Consider the following 21,250-nt stretch of genomic DNA (forward strand, 5'->3'; position numbering starts at 1 on the left):
ACTGAAATGGGATTGGAATATTTAGTGGGGAAGATTTGAACTTTTGCTGTAGGTACATGACATGAGAAGGCTAATGATGGAAGAGATTGTGGTATTTGTTGGATATGGTAGAAATAGTGACAATCATCTAAATCAGAGAACTCAGTATCAGTGGCTGCAAACTGAAAAATAGTGTCTGAAATGGGTTCTTCATCCATTGAAAACCAACGTTCAACATCATCATCAGAAAAATCTATATTAGTGAGCTGAGAAAGCTGTTGCATCATTTTGGTTGTCTGTTTGGGCTTGTTTGGACAATTTTTGGCGAAATGACCAGGGCGGTTGCACAAATAACATCGATTAGACCGTTTGCCTCTGCGTTTCTTTTTTCGAAAAAACTTGCGGTGCTTGAAACATCAAAAGTGGCACCTGGCAAGAGCATTAGGTAGAAAAAACTTGATGCGTCGAAAATGAAATTTCTTCATGGTAGGACAAGCACATGAGCAATCTAATTTGCACTTGATCTGCAAGTCTGGTCTCTGACAAACCTTTGTCAGCTGCTTAGAACGCTTCAGATAATCGTCAAAAAATTGTTTGTTTTGGGACTGCATAAGCTTGGTTGCTTCATGACTTAAGAATTCTAGAATAGATGCTAAAAATGCTTGTTTCATGTTAGGATCATCCATACCCCTAAGTATATGCCTGTCAAGATCTTTCTTTTTGAGAAACAACATCGTATCTTAAAATATTATTCTCTAACTTGATTCTCATAAAGGTGAGGTAGCCCACAAAATTTATCATAAAGGAGATACAAAACTTGATTAATATCTGACATTTGGATGAACAAATTTTGTCTGTACTCTTGAAGACTTATCTACCAATTACGAAGAATACCACCAAATTTAGTTGTAAACTGCGTAAATACAATAGAGACTTGGGCATTAGATTTAAGCATATCAGCTTGTAATCAAACTTGAAATTCATACATTCGAGTTCAAAGAATAATTAATTAATTACACGGGAACATTTTAAAACCAGATTAGCCCAAAAGTACACGCCAGTACGCGACGACAAGCAATAGGCTTAAATATTAAGTCCGTCCCTTTGTCAACCTGTCTTTGTAACTGAGGTGCAGAAAAAGAAGAATTATCAGTCATGACTTGGTTTGCCATCTACTCACTGGATGGTCTGTCTATTTTTTAATAGCCATCCTGCTGCACATTTCAATTGAAATTTATACATGGAATGACACACAAAAACTGTTTTTAGACAAAACTGCTTAAATTTATCTATTGTTCTTTGGACAAAACCCCCTTCTGTCACTGCAAACAGGGAACAAGAAGTGCTCTTTAGCCACCCTCAAATTACGTTAGAATCTCAATCCAGCAGGCTTCTACCTCTCTTTATCTACTTTGCAAGTCTCAAACTCTTTCCCAGCTAAAAAGTCTCTGTATCACCCATACTGTAAAGACTTCTTCCTCATAGAGCTTCAGGGTAAAACATGTATTCACTTTTTATGCCATGCTGATGCTCTATGGGTTCTTCCCAGAGAAGCTCCTCAAAGATAAATCAGTTTGAAATTCCAAAATATAAGTCTAGGAGGTCAGGCTTTACACATGCAAGGAGTCAGAGGGTTCTCCCAAAGGTCATAGTTAGGGAAGGTCTCTTCCGGCAATCCAGTCCTTGTCTGATGGGTGACAACTACATCCTCTACAAAAGTGGCCCAACCCATATAGGGGTCCCCAAAAGATTTTGACATAAGTCCCTTGTCTGGTTTTATGGATTTATAACGGTGACCCATGTACCTGCGTGCCCCAATTATCAACTTAGCGAAGTTACCACCATGGGTCATAACAAACACATCAGACTTCAAGCAGACCAGGAAGTCGAGGGCTGCCAAGCTTGTTACATGCTTCCTGAAACCAGCTAACTCCTCCTTGCTTGCTAATTCCTCCTTTGTAACCTGTCATTAAAGCTTGTCATGAAACATCAACTTCAACAAAGATAAGACATTACAAACACTCTCCAGTCAGTCAAGTCCACATTTATCGTCGCCGCCAATAAACAATTTAGCTTACTACATGTCTTCAAGAGTGCCTTACAATTCCCATTTCTTAAAAAATGACACATAAAACCATGTTCAAAATAACTTTTTCAAATATGTGCATATATAAGCATGCATACATGTACAATTGTACATTTATGATAACTAGCCAATCTTCTCCTTTTATTGTTATTTTGAGATGTGTAGAGTGATTAGAAATCTTTTTTTTTTTTTTAATAATATTGTTGGCAGTATGCCATTCTGGACGAATTTTCTAGTTTCTACAATTGTTTTTCAACAGAATGGCATTACTCTTATACATGATGGCACTAAGAGGACAACAGAAGAGCAGCAAATTTCCTCCAAAAGAAAATGTCACAAAGATGAGATCACGTAAGAAAATATCTGTACCCAGCCAATCAAATTAACTTTCTAACAGAAGAGAAGTGTGGGAAAGACTTTTGACAATAACATATCGATTAGCATTTAAAATGAAGAAGCTCTAGTCATGCCATTTTATTCCGTGATTTGTATCCAGAAAATTGCATAAGAAACAGATTTTAAGGTCTTACCAGATTCGGGAACATGTTCCTCAGTGGTGCCATCCGGTTTTGGCCACCATAAACTTGACCAGACGCAACATAAATTTGAGTTTCTTTGGGATATCCCATTGCACGAAGAATCACAGCCACTTCCCCAGGCTCAAGAGGACATCGTCCTTCCTTGCGCTTCTGCAGGGCCAATTGCCATAAATGGGAACCATTCTGCAAACCATATCACCACAAAGGTACCACATATTATAAAATTTATTTTAGGCTCTAATTAAATCCAAAAATACCGACTGATCATATTATTCTAAGTCACCTTATAGCGTCGAGGCCATTCTTTTTTTCTATATTCAGCCATTTTAGCCTTCTCTTCCCTTGTCCCCACAAAATCACAGAATGATAAGCCCACCATCCCTTTCTCAAACCTAAGATGCAGAGCCCTGTGTAAGAGAACATTGTTAGTACTGTTGAAATCAAGGGTAATAACTCAGAACATGATTCAGCAAAATTTCAGATACCAAAATCACATACATATAAGGATTTGAACTGCCAGTGCGATTTCGCATCCTTGATACTAAAGAATCAGCCATCTGCTCTATCTCCGGAAGAAATTTCAGAGCATGATAATTTACTCTGCACCTAAGCCTGTTGATTTCTGGGGGAACATTATCATACCTGGAAAACCAAAACGTATACAATAACAATTCAATCCTAATTTTATTCAAATGAAAAAAATATATATATATATTAGTCAAGTAGTAAGTGAATGTAAAGTACTCATAACTTACCCAAGCCGATCAACAAAGGGTTTTAGGGCCATTATCTTCTTCTCCTTGATTCGAGGTAGTACATTATCAATGTAAAATTGGGCAGGAGCATACTTGGGAATGTTTTTTACAGTCCGTCTAGAGAACACATAAAAAGAAAAGATGAAATCAATACAATTGCAACCACTCAAAATTCAGAAAAAGATAAGGTACAATATAAATTTATTGGTTCTATATTTCAATAATACTTCACATCCAAAAAGATTTCATACCAATATCTATTAAAGTAGAAAGTGTGCCCATATATCTGAAAAGTCCTTGTGAAAATTTAAGATAAGTCAAACATAGTTTAGATAGGAACAACTGTTTGGAATAGGCATGACAAACTCTAGATTCCTATTATTCATTTTATCCACCCATTTACTAGCCAATTTGCTTCCCATTAATCCCTATTTTATCATAGCTATGTGATCACTGTTTCTCAAAGCACTTCACAATCAAAATAAAAAACCAGGCAGATTAACCTAGCCCTTCACCTAAATCAGCCCATGGCTATAACAAACAAGTAAACCTCATTCCTGCACCCTTTTCTATATTTACTGGTAAGGAATGAAATAATCAAAGAAGCAATGCATCTTGGATTGTCACTAAAAGGCTTGGTTCAACCGAGAATATTGACGTGTTTCTGAAAGTCTCTGAATAGAATGGTCACTGCTCCTCAAGGCTTTAGTTCTCATGGTGGTTTTCTAGTCCACTTTTGTAACTTCATCTTATTTTCACTATATATATATAGGACTTCGTTTTTAATAAAACTAAATGAATTAATAGAGGAAGACATCAAACCTTATGCTTGAGAATAATTCTGATTTGTCAGTAAACCAATCAGGGATATCACGAACAATTCGCACATCATCCTTTAAGTAATCAATGAAATGATCAACATCAAAGATGTCTTCAAATTTCCTGCCAACATATTTAAAATATTATTTAAAAGAAAACACAGTCATACAAACATTTGAAACGAGATTATATAAAGCAATCCCATATCAACTATCAACGTTAACCCTATGAACCAAGACACAAAAGAATATGATGAGCAACCAAGGGGAAAGGTTTACTGTAGGAAGAAGTGGAGTAAGAAGCAGGGGAATAATTGACAGTTAGGAGGTTAGAAGAATTTGTTATGAGGGGACAGGTGGCATATGGAGATTTGAGAGAGAGAAATTCTGTTAGGAGTAAAACTGGATACCATGAGAGAATAAAAGGGGGAGAGAGGAAAAGGGAGGTATTGAGAAAGTTGTTAAGGATTGGGAAGGGAGGTGACTGACCCTCGAAGTTCAGTCTTATCATTTTGTTTATCTTTTGTTCTTAGCTTTATTTGCTGGATTCTCAATTGTTGATTGTTGATTGAACAGAGTCTGGATATCATATTTCGGATGTACTGTTTTGCTGCCATTAATATAGAGATTCCTTGTGTTTATTGTGTTGGGATTGGATCTGTATCTAGATTGTAGTGTGTTTCATAAAGTTGCAGGTCAGGATCTCATCAAGTGGTATCAGAGCAGTGAGTTCTGGCTATGGCCTTGACAAGAATGGAGTCTAGAATTGATAACGTGAAAAAAGAAGTTACGAAGTTAGGAGTTGAGATGGGTACCATTCGAGAATGTTTGGTTGAGATACAGTCATGGGTGCGAAGAAAGGATGAGGAAGAAGCAGGGAGAACTGAGATGCATCCATTAGAAACTCTTTGGTCTCATCAGGAAGAAAATACAAATGGAGCAAACGGGTCTGGCGACAGTAACCAGAACTGTAATGAAGTGACAGGAAGGAAGTTGGAAATGCCGATATTCTCCGGTGAAGATCCTTATGGATGGATCTTTAGAGTAGAGCGCTACTTCCACCTTAATGGAATAAATGAGGAAGGAAAAATGACAGCAGCAGCTGTCTGTATGGAAGGTGAAGCAATTAATTGGTTCCAGTAGATGGAATCCAGAGCTCCGGCAAGTTCATGGGCTATGTTTAAACTGGCACTACTCCAAAGATTCAGTGGGTCTCAAGAGCTCAACCCGTATGAATCATTAATGGCCATGAAGCAGACTGGTTCAGTTATGGAGTTTCGACGTCAATTTGAAGCTGTCGCGGCATTGTTGGTAGGGGAGAGGGAAGAGATACTACAGACAGCCTTTATCAATGGATTAAAAATTGAAGTACGTTTAGCCCAGCCCACAACCTTAATGCAAATAATAGATCTGGCCCAACGATTTGAAGAAAGGAATCAAGCAATAGAGGAGGCCCAAATGGGAACAATTAAACCCACACGCATTATGGGGCTTGGACCTTCAAATGGACCCAGACCCACGACCCGATTAGATAGCCCTAACTTGACCCGATTTGAAAACAACTTGAACCCAAAATTTCCTAACACAAACAGATTCGAAAATCACCCAAACACAAAATTTCCTAACACATTCGAAACCCTAAAATCACACCAATCTTCCAACTTCAGTCGACGATCGCCGGAAATGTCAGTACAGGGTTCATCGACGCAGTTCTCCAATCGCGACTACAACCCATCGAATTTTCGCCCCTATGAACGACCTAACTTCCAGAGAAGAGAATTCCCATTTTGAAAAATGACCGACGCAGAGATCCAAAGGAAAAAGGAGAAAGGGCTTTGCTTCAGATGTGATGGTAAGTTCTCGTTTGGTCACAAATGTGGTGAGAAGCAATTTCAGATCATTTTAGTGGATGAAGAGGAGAATGATTCAGACCCGATTGGTGGTGGGGAGTCTGTAGAAGCTGAAATAGAACAACGACAGGAACAAGTTGAGCTTTCTCTGAGCTCGGTGGTGGGGATTCATGGCCCAAAAACAATGAAACTCAAAGGAAGAATCCAAGGTAAGGAACTAATGGTATTGATTGATAGTGGGGCTTCCCACAATTTTATTAGTTCAAAGGTGGTTACAGGCTTGGGAATTTCTGTGATGGGAACTCAGTCTTTTGGGGTTAGAGTAGGTTATGGATATAGCGTGAGATGTGAAGGGGAATGTAAAAATGTTTGTATGGAACTATAAGGGATAACGATTACTCAGAATTTTTTTCCATTTGATATGAGCAGTGCGGATGTTGTTCTGGGAATTGCATGGTTGGAAACGTTAGGGGAAACCATCACAGATTGGAGGAAGCAGATTATGAGATTTAAGCTGGACGATCAGATTGTATGTCTGCGTGGGGATCCATCTCTGAATAAGACCATGGTTTCGCTCAACGCTATGATCAAGGCTTTAAGGACGAAGGGACAAGGGTGTTTGATAGAGTTCGGTCAGATTCAGAAACAGTGTGATGACAGTGGGGATGTGGATGATCGGGTAATGGAGGTGTTACAGATATTTAGTCAAGTGTTTGAGCCACTTTCCGGGTTACCACCTGCCAGGTCCAGAGACCACACAATTCAGTTAGTACCAGGGGCTCAACCACCCAACCTGCGGCCTTATCGGTACCCTTACTATCAGAAGAACGAAATCGAATGCCTCGTCAAAGAAATGTTGGCGTCAGGAATTATTAAACCCAGTATTAGCCCCTTCTCAAGTCCGGTTTTGTTGGTTAAAAAAAAAGATGGAGGGTGGAGATTCTGTGTGGATTATAGGCCAGTTAACCAGGTAACCATCCCGGAAAAGTTCACCATTCCAGCATTGATGAATTATTTGATGAATTGGCAGGCGCGACAGTGTTTTCGAAACTGGATTTGAAGTCCGGTTATCACCAAATCCGAGTGCACCCAGAGGATACACACAAAACTGCCTTCCGGACGCATGAAGGGCACTATGAGTTTGTGGTAATGCCATTCGGCCTCACCAATGCACCGGCTACTTTCCAAGCAGTGATGAATGACGTGTTTAAACCGTATTTACGAAAATTTCTGCTGGTTTTCTTTGATGATATACTAATATATAGTAAGGAGATGGGCGACCATGTGAAGCACCTCAGCCTTACTCTGCAGATTCTTTTGGACAATCAATTGGTGGTCAATAAAAAAAAATGTAAGTTTGGGCAGTCACAGTTGAGTACTTGGGGCATGTGGTCTCAGCCCAGGGTGTTTCGGTTGATCCGTCTAAGATTGAGAGTATCACTAGATGGCCGGAATCGAGAGATGTTAGGGCACTCAGAGGGTTTTTAGGATTGACGGGGTATTATCGTCGATTCGTTCGTGATTACGAAAAAATAGCTCTACCACTTACTGCACTATTAAAGAAGGATTCGTTTGTGTGGAATATAGCAGCCCAAAGGGCTTTTGAGGAATTAAAACGAATCATGACCAGTGTTCCTATTCTTCGGATGCCGAACTTTACGCAAGAATTTGTCCTGGAAACCGACGCTTCTAGAAGTGGATTAGGGGCTGTACTGATGCAAGAAGGACGCCCGATTGCTTTTCTCAGCAAAGGTTTGTCCTTAAACTCTAAGATGAAGTCAGTTTATGAAAGAGAATTAATGGCGATTGTCCTGGCTGTGCAAAAGTGGCGGAATTACTTGTTGGATAGACGTTTTGTGATTCGGACGGACCAGCGTAGTCTTCACTTCCTCACTGAGCAGAAATTATTAAGTGAAAATCAGCAAAAATGGGTTATCAAATTGTTGGGGTTAGACTTCATCATTCAGTATAAACCAGGCGCTCAGAACAAGGCAGCAGATGCCCTTTCACAGATGCCAGACACAGTAGAACTTAAAGCTGTTTCTGTGAGTTACTTTTCGGGACTGGAGGGTTTGGAAGATGCCGTCCAAGGTGATGATAAGTTACGGGGCTTAATACAACAACTCTTGATAGACCCCAATAGTCACCCTCCTTTCAGGCTACTGGGCCGCCATCTGCTGTACCACAACAGATTGGTACTGTCGAAATCTGGACCTCACATCCAGCAAATTTTACAAGAATTCCATGCATCGCCCATCGGGGGCCATTCGGGTTTCTTTCAGACATATAAACGGCTAACAAGTGTGGTATTTTGGGAAGGGATGAAGAATGATATCAAAGCATTTGTGGCTGCTTGCCAGGTTTGCCAACAAAATAAGTATGATGGCCTGAGTCCAGCGGGTTTGCTTCAGCCGCTGCCGATTCCTACCAAAGTATGGGAAGACGTCTCTATGGATTTCATCATGGGGCTGCCGAAAGCTAAGGGGGTTGATACCATTTTGGTCGTAGTAGATCGTTTGACTAAATATAGTCACTTTTTAACCCTCAAACACCCCTACACAGCCAAAATAGTCGCCTATTTGTTTATCACAGAGGTGGTTCGACTACACGGGTTCCCTCGTACCATTGTTTCTGATCGGGATAGAGTCTTCATGAGTAACTTTTGGAATGAAATGTTTAAACAATCTGGGACCCAATTACACATGAGTTCGGCGTACCACCCACAGACGGATGGTCAAACAGAGGTTGTAAACCGTTGCTTGGAAACGTATCTCAGATGTTTTGTCAATGGTCCCGTTCATGGCCAAAATGGGTTCCATGGGCAGAATTTTGGTTCAACACTACGTATAACCGCTCCACCGGCATGTGTCCTTTTAAGGCACTTTATGGCCGAGAACACCCAACAGTGTTGCGTTATTCAGACCACACTTCTGTTGTCAACGAAGTTGACCAGCAGCTCCAGCAGCGCAACCAGATTCTTGACGAGTTAAAAGACCATCTCCTCAAGGCCCAACATCGCATGAAAACTTCAGCGGATAGTCATCGCCGAGAAGTTACTTTTGAGGTAAGGGAATCTGTGTACTTAAAGTTACAGCCATATAGATTAAGGTCCCTAGCCCATCGATATAATGAGAAGCTCAATCCACGGTTTTATGGTCCATTTGTTATCACGGCAAAAATTGGGGTAGTCGCATATAGGCTGGCACTACCATCCTCGGCACGTATTCATGACGTCTTTCATGTGTCGCAACTTAAAAAAGCTATGTTCCCTATCACCAATAGTCAACCTTTACCAACAGGCCTCAATGAAGACCTTAGTCTCCAACTTGAACCTGAAGCTGTTCTCCAGAAAAGGAAACTCATAAATGGACAGTGGGAGGTGCTGATTCAGTGGAAAGATTTACCTTCCTTTGAAAATACTTGGGAAGATTTTGACACTATTCTCAGCCAGTTTCCTTCATTCCACCTTGAGGACAAGGTGGTTCTACTTGGGGAGGGTAATGATGAGCAACCAAAGGGAAAGGTTTACTGTAGGAAGAAGTGGAGTAAGAAGCAGGGGAATAATTGACAGTTAGGAGGTTAGAAGAATTTGTTATGAGGGGGCAGGTGGCATGTGGAGATTGGAGAGAGAGAAATTCTGTTAGGAGTATTGAGAATAAAAGGAGGAGAGGGAAAAAGGGAAGTATTGAGAAAGTTGTTAAGGATTGGGAAGGGAGGTGACTGACCCTCGAAGTTCAGTCTTATCATTTTGTTTATCTTTTGTTCTTAGCTTTATTTGCTGCATTCTCAATTGTTGATTGTTGATTGAACAGAGTCTGGATGTCATATTTCGGATGTACTGTTTGCTGCAATTAATATAGAGATTTCTTGTGTTTACTGTGTTGGGATTGGATCTGTATCTAGATTGTAGTGTGTTTCATTAAGTTGCAGGTCAAGATCTCATCTCCATACAATTATATATTTCTTAAACTTCCCCACTACCTTAATCATGGATCTTCGCAACTTTTTTTTAATATTCATTGTACCTTCCTCAGCATTTATTATATCCAAAATCTATAAATAATTAAATAAAACACCTGGGATTAAGTCTGAGCTAAATCAGTGCCAGCTACGATCAAATTTACCCAAATCACAATTAAAGGTTTTTTTCCTTTGAGGGTTTCCATGAAATTAAATGGTCGGTTCTCGATGACTACAGGAAGAACACAAGGACAAGAAATCTACGAAAGTGAGAATCTCATACAATTACAGAGGCCCAGACAACATAAAGAGAGCATACCTGGTTGTAATTTACAAGAGGCTCCTCAAAACTTGGTGCTGAGGGGGTAATGAACTTAGGACATGCATACGAGAAGAGTTCATCGTAGATAGAAAATGCCTCATCATCATATCTTTGCATTCTGATCATCTTCTCCCCATATTTCTCCCTTAGTTGTGAGTTCACAGTCTCCTCTACAAGCTTCACTTGGGGGCAAAGGGAAAGACAAATTGCCAACAGAGCATACATCTGCTCATTCTTCTTTAGAATCTGCTCATACTGTGGAGATTTCTGATGAAATTGCTTGGTCTTGTAAATGTACAAGAGAATCTTATTGAATTCACGAATGGCATCCACATACCTTCAGAAAAACTAACAAGTATCATTGAATTCCACTAACACGGGGAAAACCAAAACAAAGATCAAGAGGTATATCAATTTCCATCAAGACAGTAGAAAAACAAGGTCAATACTTTGAAATTTGTGTGTGTGTGCGTGCCTTGGAGGAGGCTGTGATGTGACCTAAAAACCAGTCCTATAACAAATCCCAGGAACATTTTTTTAATGATCTATTCACCTTCCATCCTCTGCACATGGATTCTAGCCGTATCAGGTGGTTTACTCATCTGTAAGCTAGTAAGACTATTTTTTATTAAAAAATTACTGAATTAAGACACTTGGAAAATGCATTCTTAGCTATTACACCTAAATTAAGGAACAAAAACAGAAAGATAGATGTTAAACCCCACACATAAAAGCTTGTAAAACACAACCGTGTCAATGCAGGAGACAAACATACCTGCGCAACATAAGATTGGCGAACCCATAATGATATATTGTAGTAATGTGACTTCCTATAACACTGGTGTAAACACCTTGTTGTGTAATGTCAATCGGCTGTAAGCACTTGAGACCAGTATGATAATCACCCAGAAGACAATGAACTCGCAGCAAACCCACCATACTGAAATAGCCCAAAACCTTCAACACATTACTCCCTCCATTGTAATCATAACCATCAGTTGCGGTAAATTGCTCAATCCCTTCCTTTTCCTGCTCCAAAATCTGAATGATCATGGACTTCTCCACAAGTGCTTGCAAGAAATTCAGCACCCCATACACATTCCAAGCCTGAATAATAAAATAAACACAAACAAAAAAAATCATGTGACTACATTGATATGGTTAGTTTCTATAAGCAGCCTAATGTATAAAATCTTAAATTGTTCAAATTTCCAACTCATATGAACGAAAAAAAAGGAAATTAAAAAAGCATCAGCAGAAACCTGATCATACTGCCTTAAAAGCGCAATCTCCTGTTCTGTCTTGTTCTTCATCTTGGCCCTATACTGACAGAAACTCTGAAACTGATAAACAAACTCATCCACCATGTCCCACAACCACTGGTTGGGCAATTGCATATTCACCACTCCATGCAACACCACCTGAAACCAAGCACATATAAATAATCAATAAACAACACAGATTGCTTAATTAATTATTGAAAAATCAGTTTGAAAATATAAAAATACCTGAAACAGGCTACAATAGTTGTCCCAAGAGTCAATCCTCTGCTTAAGAGTGGGTGATAATCTGGCGTACAGGTGGCGGAACCACATCTCTCGATAAAGAAGGCAAAAGACGTGATCGTTGTCGACGTAATTGGCAACGGCGTCAACGGAGGGCCATGGTGTATCCTTGAAGAGACGGTCGGAGAGACTCTGGAAGGACGTCTCGTACATCTGGTGGATCTCGTACACATTCTTCTCACGAATGTGGCGGTACAGGTGAACCACGAACGTCTTAACGGAGTCAGGTACGAAGTTTGGATCATAGGCAAAGTCTTGGGAACCGCGAGCATCAGCTGCTCCTTCGTAATCGCCCGGGGCGTCGTCGTAGCCGTAGCCAGTTGCCATCGTTAGTTAGATAGTTTCTGCTGCCCACAAATTATGTTATATGATGAGAGATTACAGGTTTGTTTTCTTTAATTTTTCTCCTTTGAATGCGAGAGGTGAAGAATCTCAGGGAGATTTGAGTTTGAGTGGAAACTGAAGAGCAAGAGAGGTACTAGGGTTTACCATTGGATTGATGGATTCGGATACATATGGGCTTTAGACTCATTTTTTGGGCTCTAAAGATTAAACCCAATGAGCTTTGGACACATTTGTGGATCAATAGGCTACAAGATGGGCTTTGAATTCATTTGTGTATCACCTAATGGGCTTTTTACTTGTTTGTGGATTACCCAATGGGCTTTTGACTCATCTGTGGGTTACACCAAATGGGCTTTAGACTCATTCGTGGCTCAATTAACCCAATTGTAGGTATTTTTATCTTCAACTTGCATATATACTACGTTATGTACAGGAGAAAGTTGGGATATTTCAAGTTATAATGCCTGAAACCCAACCCAAGCCAAGTGTACATTCCAAGTGCAATAACAGAAAGATTGTTATTTATATTACTTTATGCTAGCTGCTAGCACTAATCCAATTTGTTAGGCACTAATTAAAATCATATCAATAGGATTAATCTTATAAGAAACGTTGAAAATTTGAAGAATAAACGAATACAAAAGTAATGGGTGCGTTTGATTTATTATTTCATAACTTATTCCCAAAATATTTGCTTGTTTAATTATTTTGGAAATAATATTATATTTTTTTAACTACTTTTACACCCTTTAAGTTTATTAATTTTATAAATACCCCAGAAAAAAATTTAAAAATTAACAAAAATACCCCCACCCACCCATAATTGTCAGATTCCGGCAACCACCGTTGGTGGTAGCCGGAATCTGTCACAACGGCCTACAAACGACCAGAACTGATCAGTAATTCGTCGATCTAGCCTTTTGCAACCGTGGACAGCCAGATCGACGCACATCCGACCAGATCAAATCGATCTACGTCGTAACGCCAGATTCTGACAGTGATAGCCAAAATCTGGCATGTGGGTAAGTGGAAGTGTTTTTGTCATTTTATAAAACTTTTATATATTGAAGTGTTTAATTAAATTAGTAAACCTAGTGAATTTTTTTTGTTAATTTTTAAATTTTACCTCATAATAATTACCCTATTCAACTATCCAATATTATTTTTAAAATCCTATCCAAAATAACAAACCAAACGGTCCCAATATGTCTGCCAATAACATGTCAAACCAACTAATTTTAGCCCACCGTCGAAAGTCACAGCAGCAGCAGCACCAGCATCTTAAGAAGTTTATTTCGTTATACGAAGTTAAGGCAGAATTAAAAAAAAAAATGAAAGTTAAAAGGAAAAACAGAGCATATTTTTATCCGTCATCAGTGAATTTTAGAATTAAGTACAAAAGCTATGCCTAAAAAAGAAATAAAAAAGCACTAAATGCCCGAATCTTCACAATGAAGGGACACTATGGTAAACTATTCACAAACTATGAAGATAACTAAAGACGATCAACCCACAAAGTTTTGAAACTTTAGAATTAGCACTGATTAGTGTTACAGTATCAGTCAAACCATGACTAAGCTAATGCTTTGATCCAAAATTGCAGTCCGCCCTCTTCTGACGCTGAAATCGTGGAAGATTTGCCAAGGACTTGTCCTCCAGAATGCTAGACTAAATATCACAGTCTTAGCCTGTTAGAAGCATTACGACCAAGTTGAGGTGGCACTTCCTGATAACCCTCAGGTTCATCTTCTTCATCAGAGGATAAGAAAGATGATCCCATCCATGCCTTAAAACCTTCATTAACACGATGTTCAACCTCTGGTGTGACTTCCAAGGGATTTGCTTCCAACATTTCCAAACCAAGGTTCCGACCACCAAAGTCACCTTCATCAAGAACTACAGCTGCTTTTCTTCTTAGAAAGAAGGCAGTTCCTGCATATAAAATGACCAGGCCCCAAGATGCAATCTCATAGCACCAAAACAGAGGTACAGAGCAGCTACTCCCTAGTGTCAAGAGGCTTGAACCGAGAAACAATGCAAGAAGACCAAAGATGATCGCGAAGACAGCATTCAGAATGGATAGACAACGAACACCACCTAAATGATAATAAGAAAGTTAGATATGATGCACCTGGAGAGGTAGTCATGCAAATCACTGCAATAGCCAGTCTAACAAGCAAACACATATCATTCTACGAGCATTGAGAAATTGTATTTTAAAAACAAGAAACAGCAACAAGCTTATGCTTTTTTGTCCTCAATGAGGTATAGGAAGCACTAGAAACATGTTGAAAAGGGCATATCGCCTTGTAAGTGAGCTGGGAACAACCGTGCTAGCTGTTGAGCTCATATTCCATATTCAAAACAATTCTAGTCTAAATGTTTAAAGGAGTTATGAGAGAGAATAGGGATAAAGGCCGCACATCAATCCATAAAACACAACCACCAATTAATTCCCTCCAACTTAACTCTAGTGAAGCTCCTTACAGAGGATGCAATTTAATCATTGCACTAGGGGCATGTCAAGAAAAATGGTCATAGTAAACCCGAATGGTTCCAGTCTTTTGGGGAACAAAACTATATATGTCCTTGCCAATTCTTCTAATCCATTTCTTATTCACCTTTGTCTAACTGTGAAGCCAGTTGTCATTATATTGAAGGACATTATGCAAAAGCAGCCAACCATACACAGTTCTTCCCTTAATTTACTACAAAATAACTGAGTACCACAACACTGTGCATTAAGTAGGCATTCATTATTATTTGAATAGCCAAAATTCTAGCAAATACCTAATTAATACTAAACTTCTAACACCAACAGGTTAAAAGATTCAGTTGCAGGACATACCTCTTTTTGAAGCACAATAATTGTTTTCAACCACCTTTAAGCATCCATGTCTTTTTGGAGCAGTGTATGCAACAATAATTCCTGCATCATGGCTAAAACCATGAGAACGGAGAAGCCAAAAAGCATGTTCAGAACAAGAATCAAACCCAATGGCTAAACTAAGATCACTATATGCTCATGAAACGTGTGCCCAACAGCTCAGGTATCACACACTATCAAAAGGAAAGGGTTAAATAAAAGCATGTGTCAAATTATTAAGCTGTAAAAGCGTTAAAAAATTGAATGAACTGATTATCATATATTTACACTTCCACCAGGCAATGTATCACAAAATTTGTATCTACATTCAGAGGATTATCTTCAGCCAACAACAATCAATTTTTGGATTTGGGGGGAAGGGACAAAATCTAAAATTTTCAATACCATGTATTAGCTCAACATATGTATCTGGGACATAACAAAAAATGCACATTGCTAGTTATATAAGCTTAACATTACCCAAACAAACTGCCTGCAAACCTCACATTCATTTTCCCCCAGAGCCAAAAGAAAAGGAGCCTCACTCTCACTGATCAATACCACTCACAAGCACAATCTACCTTATCCAAGCATTTTCCCATAAATGAATCGGTTGAATATTTCAGTATATCTATTGCCCCAATATTCCAAGCTGCATAGCATCTGGCTAGGCCATGTTAAAACTTTCCAGTCAATTCACTGACCCATAATCATGACAGTTCGGAATATGAACAAAAAAGTTGAAAACTCTTCTATCAGATCTGTTTTAAATAGGGGACAAAAGTACTCGTGTTCATGTCTGAGATTGGCATCATCAAACAAAATTCTCTGCATTAATTTCATTTTATCAACATAATTTTTTATTTTCTATCTCCTAACTACGAGCAACCTGACATACGATAAGAAATCAACTTTCAGCAAATCAGTAAAACAATCAAAATCTATCATATGCTTCAAATGCTTTGACAGAAATGAGAAATACATATCCAACTCATTTACTTAAAATTCATACATGTCAACTACCATAAATAAACAAGAAGAAAGAACCTTTCTTTTGGTTTTAATTCTTTACCTGACACGAGATATGCAACAGAAGCCAAGAAGATAATGAAGGAAGGAATAAAGACAACCATCCAATAATAATCAGCAGTCTCTTGATCCGTCAGATAAAACGCTCCCGGAAACAGATCCGAATCCCCTCCGCCTTTCGCGTTAACTGGCAATGGCTGTAGCCTCAAGTCTCCACAAAATGGCCTCTTTCCATAATCGCTAGGAAACACAATTTTCAAACTCACAACAGTACATACCAAAATTACAACGCAAATCAACGTCACAAACGAAATCAAGAACGGTCTTTGAAGTTTAAACCATGCTCTGTCCTCCTCTCGCAGGCTCTCGTACTCATGCTTTGGCATGAACGCTTGCCGCAGCGCGTCGCCAAATATCGCCATTGAATATCGAGAATTAGGTCAAGACTGAATATCGTGTTCAACAACGAGCAAATGAATTAGTTTCGGTAACCCTAATTGCAGCAAGTTGTATCAAGAACTGCACATGATCTTAAAACCATTAAATCGAACCAATTTGTTACCTAACTTTTGAGAGTTTGGAATCTAGGGTTTTGAGATTGGAAATTCAGTAGGTTTTAAGTTTAACTTCTAAAGAAAGATAAAGGCGGTCACGCTGCAGTGTTGTTTTCAATTCTTGCAGTAACTAACACGCATTTCCTGGGACTTGGGTTGGTTGGGTTGGGTTGGCGGGGCAAGCTTTCGCGTGCAGTGGCGCGTATAATGGCTAACCGTACGATTCATGAAGCTCTTGGCGTCGTGCGTCGTGCCATTTAAGCAGTAAGCAGTAAGCCGTAAGCAAGATTTTAAGGGCTTTTAAATCACAAAATACAAACCTTAACGGAATAATTTTATCATTAACGATGGAGGAAAATATAAAATAAAATATTTTTTAATATTATCATATAATTCCCTGTTAATTATAATTATAATTATTTATTAATGTTGACTAATTTCCCATATTTGAATTTTATCAATATGGATACCGGATTTAATACCCGTTATTTGTAAAGATAGTAATTCTTATCCCTATAAACTCTCTCATAACTAAAAAAAAGTTTATTCCCCTTCTAGAAAATTTAAAAGACAATTAACTTGTCATAGCAAAAATAGTAAGTTCAAATTAAGCATTATTGAAATCACTTGATCTAATTATATTTGTTATGCCTGGAAAAGTAGGGCTGACGCAAAACCCTGTCAGCGTAAGCAGTCAGAGCTTAGGTAAGTCCTACAGCCATTCAGACGCAGCCACGTCGCACGCTGACGCAAGCGGCATGCTCTTACTAGTGTAGTGGGTGTGCGCCAGGCTGGTGAAAGGCTGGAGAAGATCCACGTGTCCAATCTCTGTAAGAGTCGAGTAAATCACTCGAGCAAGTGAGCAATGGGACGCAAGGAAGGATTTGTACGACAATCTGACCTATTCCCTGATTTAGTAATCATTACCTCAATTCATCCCACTATAAATAGAGAGATCCTCTCCCATTTGTGGGATTAGCTAATTTGCTCTCTAGAATAGCATATATACATACTCTCTCTTGTAATCTCTCATAAGTTAGCTCGTTGAATGAGACTTGACCTCATATAGTAATATGATACCAGTGGACGTAGGATTCGCTTTCTTAAGCATCTGAACCACTTTAAACACTGTTCTTCTTCTTCTATACAGTTCAATACCCCCGTACACGTGTGTCTTCTGAGCCAGCTCAACATGTCCCACGTGCTTTTAGTTGGTGTCAAAATCACGCATCAACAGTTTGACGTTAGAAGGAAGGCCTGATTTAGTATTCGTTCTTCATCAGGAGAATCTCTAACTAATTGGTCCAATAGCAAATGGCTCACCGATTCGAAACTGAGCGACCTAATCATGGTGAGGAAGAGATTCCCCAGCTTCAAGTAGACACTTCATCCGAAGTGCCCCCAGTCCCATAAAATCTCGTGAGGGATATCCCTTCAAGCTCATAGCTTGATCTAGCCGTCATGAGCTACCTGTAGAGGTTCAACAATACTCTTCAAACGGTCAACTAAAGGCTGGACCGCTTAGATTGGGTTGCACCACCCGAATCAAATGAGGCGGTGCCATAGCCAAAAATGCCTACAAGTCGCATGAAAGCGCTAAAAATGGTGATAACCCGTGCTACGCGCACTGCAGCGCGTCAAAGGAAGGGAAAACATGTGGCAAACAACAGGCCTAGAGGCTCTGAAGGATCAGTGAACACCGACTGCATCCTGGGTAGAATACCTGTGGCATGCAGACTCGATGACAAGTCGCGACCCGAGCTGTCCCTTGCCACATCGCACGAGCACTCCCATAAAAGTGCAAGGCAAGGAGATTCCCATTATTGCCACAATGACGACTCCGATCGTCGTCACGCGGGAAGTTCCCACCATTCGCGGGTCGGTTCGCACTACCGCAGAGGTCGTGAAGTTCCACGGACCAGTCAGCGCCATCGCACGGCTTTAGCCAGCGTGTGTTAAGAGCGACCAAAACTGCCGGTCGAGGGGAGGAGGAATCCGACCTTCGGACTTTCCTCAACCGCAACCGCAATCGCGAGGGTCGAACCGACATTGGGGAAAGCAATCTCCAGATGGCTCCGTTGCCTTAGATTGAGGAGCTATAGCGAGCTCTAGATCAGCTAAAGGCTCAGCAAAATGAGCAAGAACAGGTCGCAAAGGCGTCTCCCTTTTCTCCGGCTGTGTTAGCCGCCCCTCTCCCATCCAGATTCAGAATGCCTGATATGCGGGCGTTCGATGGGAACTCTGATCCACAAGATCATTTGTACGAATTCAACGACCTGATGGAACTTTACCAAGTTTCTGACTTGGCAAAATACCGATGCTTGGCAGTAACTCATACGTCTCATGCCAAGCGATGGTTCAGGTCGCTCCTAGTGGGATCGATCCGCTCGTGGAATCAGATGAGTTCGACATTCTTGAGACACTTCCAAGCAAACAGGAAATTCTCAATGCCTTTGAGCTACCTCAGCAACATAAGGTAAGAGAGGGATGAATCCCTCCAATCTTACATCGACAGATTCCACAAAGAGCTCCATAAAGTAGCTCACACTCCCGAAGAGTCCGTTCAGACTCTCATCATCGCGGGAGTTCGTCCACAAAAAGATTTGTGGAAGGAGCTGCAATTAGCGGATGATGTTTCTCTCACCTGCTTCTACAGCTTTATGGAGAAATACCTCCGTATTGAGAACTCTGTAGCAGCGCTCCACTTCCACGACCCCGATCCTTCGGACAGTATGCCAAGTCGAGGGGAAAATATGAAGGTTGATCGTCGATGGGCTAACGATGATCAGCGAAAATGAAAGAAACAGCAGTTTGAGCCCAAGAAGTCTTATGCTCTAGTTCCTCGTCGCGATCGTAACAGGAATCAATATACCCCTTTGAATGCATCTGTCTCGACCATTCTTGACAAGTCAAAAAAGGTCGGCCTGCTCAGAAAACCTAAGCCCATGAAAAACCCTCCTTCAGCTAAAAATAATAAAAAGTACTATCGTTATCATCGGGACAATGGGCATCACACCGATGAGTGCCGAGCTCTCAAGCAGGCAATCGAAGACCTTATCAAGCAGGAGCATTTTAAAGAGTATGTTGATGACTCTGCTCCCGTAAGGGAGAAAAATCGAGAGAAACTGGGCAAGAAACGTCGTGATTGCAAGGGTATCTATAGCATGGGGATAATCTTTGGAGGACCACACCTCAGGGGAAACTCACGAGGTGCCCAAGAAAGATATGCTCACGAAGCCCATCACGACCCTATCCGTGTGATGAACACAACGCAGCGATCATCAAAGGTTCGCAGAGAGGAGGAAATCACCTTCTCCAAAAAAGATGCAGTCATATTGCATCATCCTCATGATGATGCTCTCGTCATCATGCCCCAAATTGGGTGCTACGACGTCCGCAGAATGTTGGTGGATAACGGAAGCGTTGTGAACATCCTGTTCCAGCGAGCTTTCGAAAGAATGAAATTGGATGAGGTCGACCTGAAGCCCGCCTCCATCTCCCTATATGGTTTTACATGGGATCACCTGATCCCCAAGGGAATGATCTCGCTTCCAGTCACGTTGGGTGACTTTGACGAGGTGACCAGGGTCACTGAATTCTTGGTAGTGGACTGCCCCTCCGCTTTCATTGGCATCCTAGGGTGACCTCTACTAAGAAGCTTCAAGGCAGTCACTTTGATCTACCATCTCAAGATGAAGTTCCCCACCCCGACAAAGATATAGGAAGTAAGCAAATCTTAGGGCGCATCTCGCGACTACTATGTAAGGGCAGTGCAGATGGCATGCAAGGGGAAAGGCATCCCTCGTGGCATTCCTGAACAGGCAATGGCGATCAGTCGGATCGAACCACAGCCTAGCCCAACCAAGGACAATATGGATCCCTATATCCAATAATGCCCTTCTAGTGGGCCAGTTGAGGACATATCGTAAGTGTCAGTCAACCAGAACGAGCCGAGCCGAGTGTTGAGGATTGGAAGCAATCTCAACCCCCAGCTCGCTACTGACTTGACTAACTTTCTCAAAGAAAATATTGACATATTTGTATGAACGCATGCTGATATGGTCGGGATCAACCCGGACATCATTTGCCATGCCTTGAACATTGATAGTGAAGCCAGACTGGTCCGTCAGAAAAGAAGAGCAATGGATCCAGAGCGATATGCTGCCTTGAAAATCGAGGTAGATAATCTCCTTCAGAATGGGTCCATCTAGGAAGCGCTCTACTCGAGCTGGGTTGCCAACCCGGTTCTAGTGAAGAAGCCCAACGACAAGGGACCTGTGTTGACTTCACCAACCTCAACAAAGCCTATCCAGAAGACAGTTTTCCCCTACCGAAGATCGACCAGCTCGTTAATGCCACCTCCGGGCATAAGTTGCTAAGTTTTATGGACTCATACTCGGGATACAATCAAATTTTGATGTATGCATCGAACGAAGAGCATACCTCTTTAGTTACCGATCGGGGACTATATTGTTATAGGGTTATGTCTTTCGGCCTGAAAAATGCTAGAGCAACTTACCAGCGGCTGGTTAACCAAATGTTTTCCGAGCAGATCGGGAAGTCGATGGAAGTCTATATTGAT

General features: G+C 40.6%; 3 protein-coding genes across 3 annotated transcripts; all 3 read right to left on the reverse strand.

The window, feature by feature from the left end:
- Positions 1–1,582: 1,582 nt before the first annotated feature.
- LOC116114608 (protein PECTIC ARABINOGALACTAN SYNTHESIS-RELATED-like) lies at positions 1,583–4,794 on the reverse strand. Its single transcript, XM_031400747.1, has 7 exons — positions 4,667–4,794; positions 4,182–4,301; positions 3,360–3,476; positions 3,103–3,246; positions 2,888–3,011; positions 2,596–2,787; positions 1,583–1,942 (listed from the first exon to the last, which is right to left on the reverse strand). Exons 1-7 carry the CDS (start codon positions 4,792–4,794, stop codon positions 1,583–1,585), a joined length of 1,185 nt encoding a protein of 394 aa, XP_031256607.1.
- Positions 4,795–10,264: 5,470 nt separating this feature from the next.
- Positions 10,265–12,346, reverse strand: LOC116114610 (eukaryotic translation initiation factor 3 subunit L). Its single transcript, XM_031400748.1, has 4 exons — positions 11,818–12,346; positions 11,572–11,730; positions 11,085–11,416; positions 10,265–10,646 (listed from the first exon to the last, which is right to left on the reverse strand). Exons 1-4 carry the CDS (start codon positions 12,199–12,201, stop codon positions 10,265–10,267), a joined length of 1,257 nt encoding a protein of 418 aa, XP_031256608.1. The 5' UTR covers positions 12,202–12,346.
- Positions 12,347–13,538: 1,192 nt separating this feature from the next.
- Positions 13,539–16,825, reverse strand: LOC116114626. The gene is made up of 3 exons (XM_031400769.1): positions 16,158–16,825; positions 15,068–15,148; positions 13,539–14,316 (listed from the first exon to the last, which is right to left on the reverse strand). Exons 1-3 carry the CDS (start codon positions 16,534–16,536, stop codon positions 13,895–13,897), a joined length of 882 nt encoding a protein of 293 aa, XP_031256629.1. The 5' UTR covers positions 16,537–16,825; the 3' UTR covers positions 13,539–13,894.
- Positions 16,826–21,250: the final 4,425 nt, after the last annotated feature.

The sequence above is a fragment of the Pistacia vera genome, unplaced genomic scaffold (genome assembly GCF_008641045.1).
Source record: "Pistacia vera cultivar Batoury unplaced genomic scaffold, PisVer_v2 Contig715, whole genome shotgun sequence".
Classification (NCBI taxonomy): domain Eukaryota; kingdom Viridiplantae; phylum Streptophyta; class Magnoliopsida; order Sapindales; family Anacardiaceae; genus Pistacia; species Pistacia vera.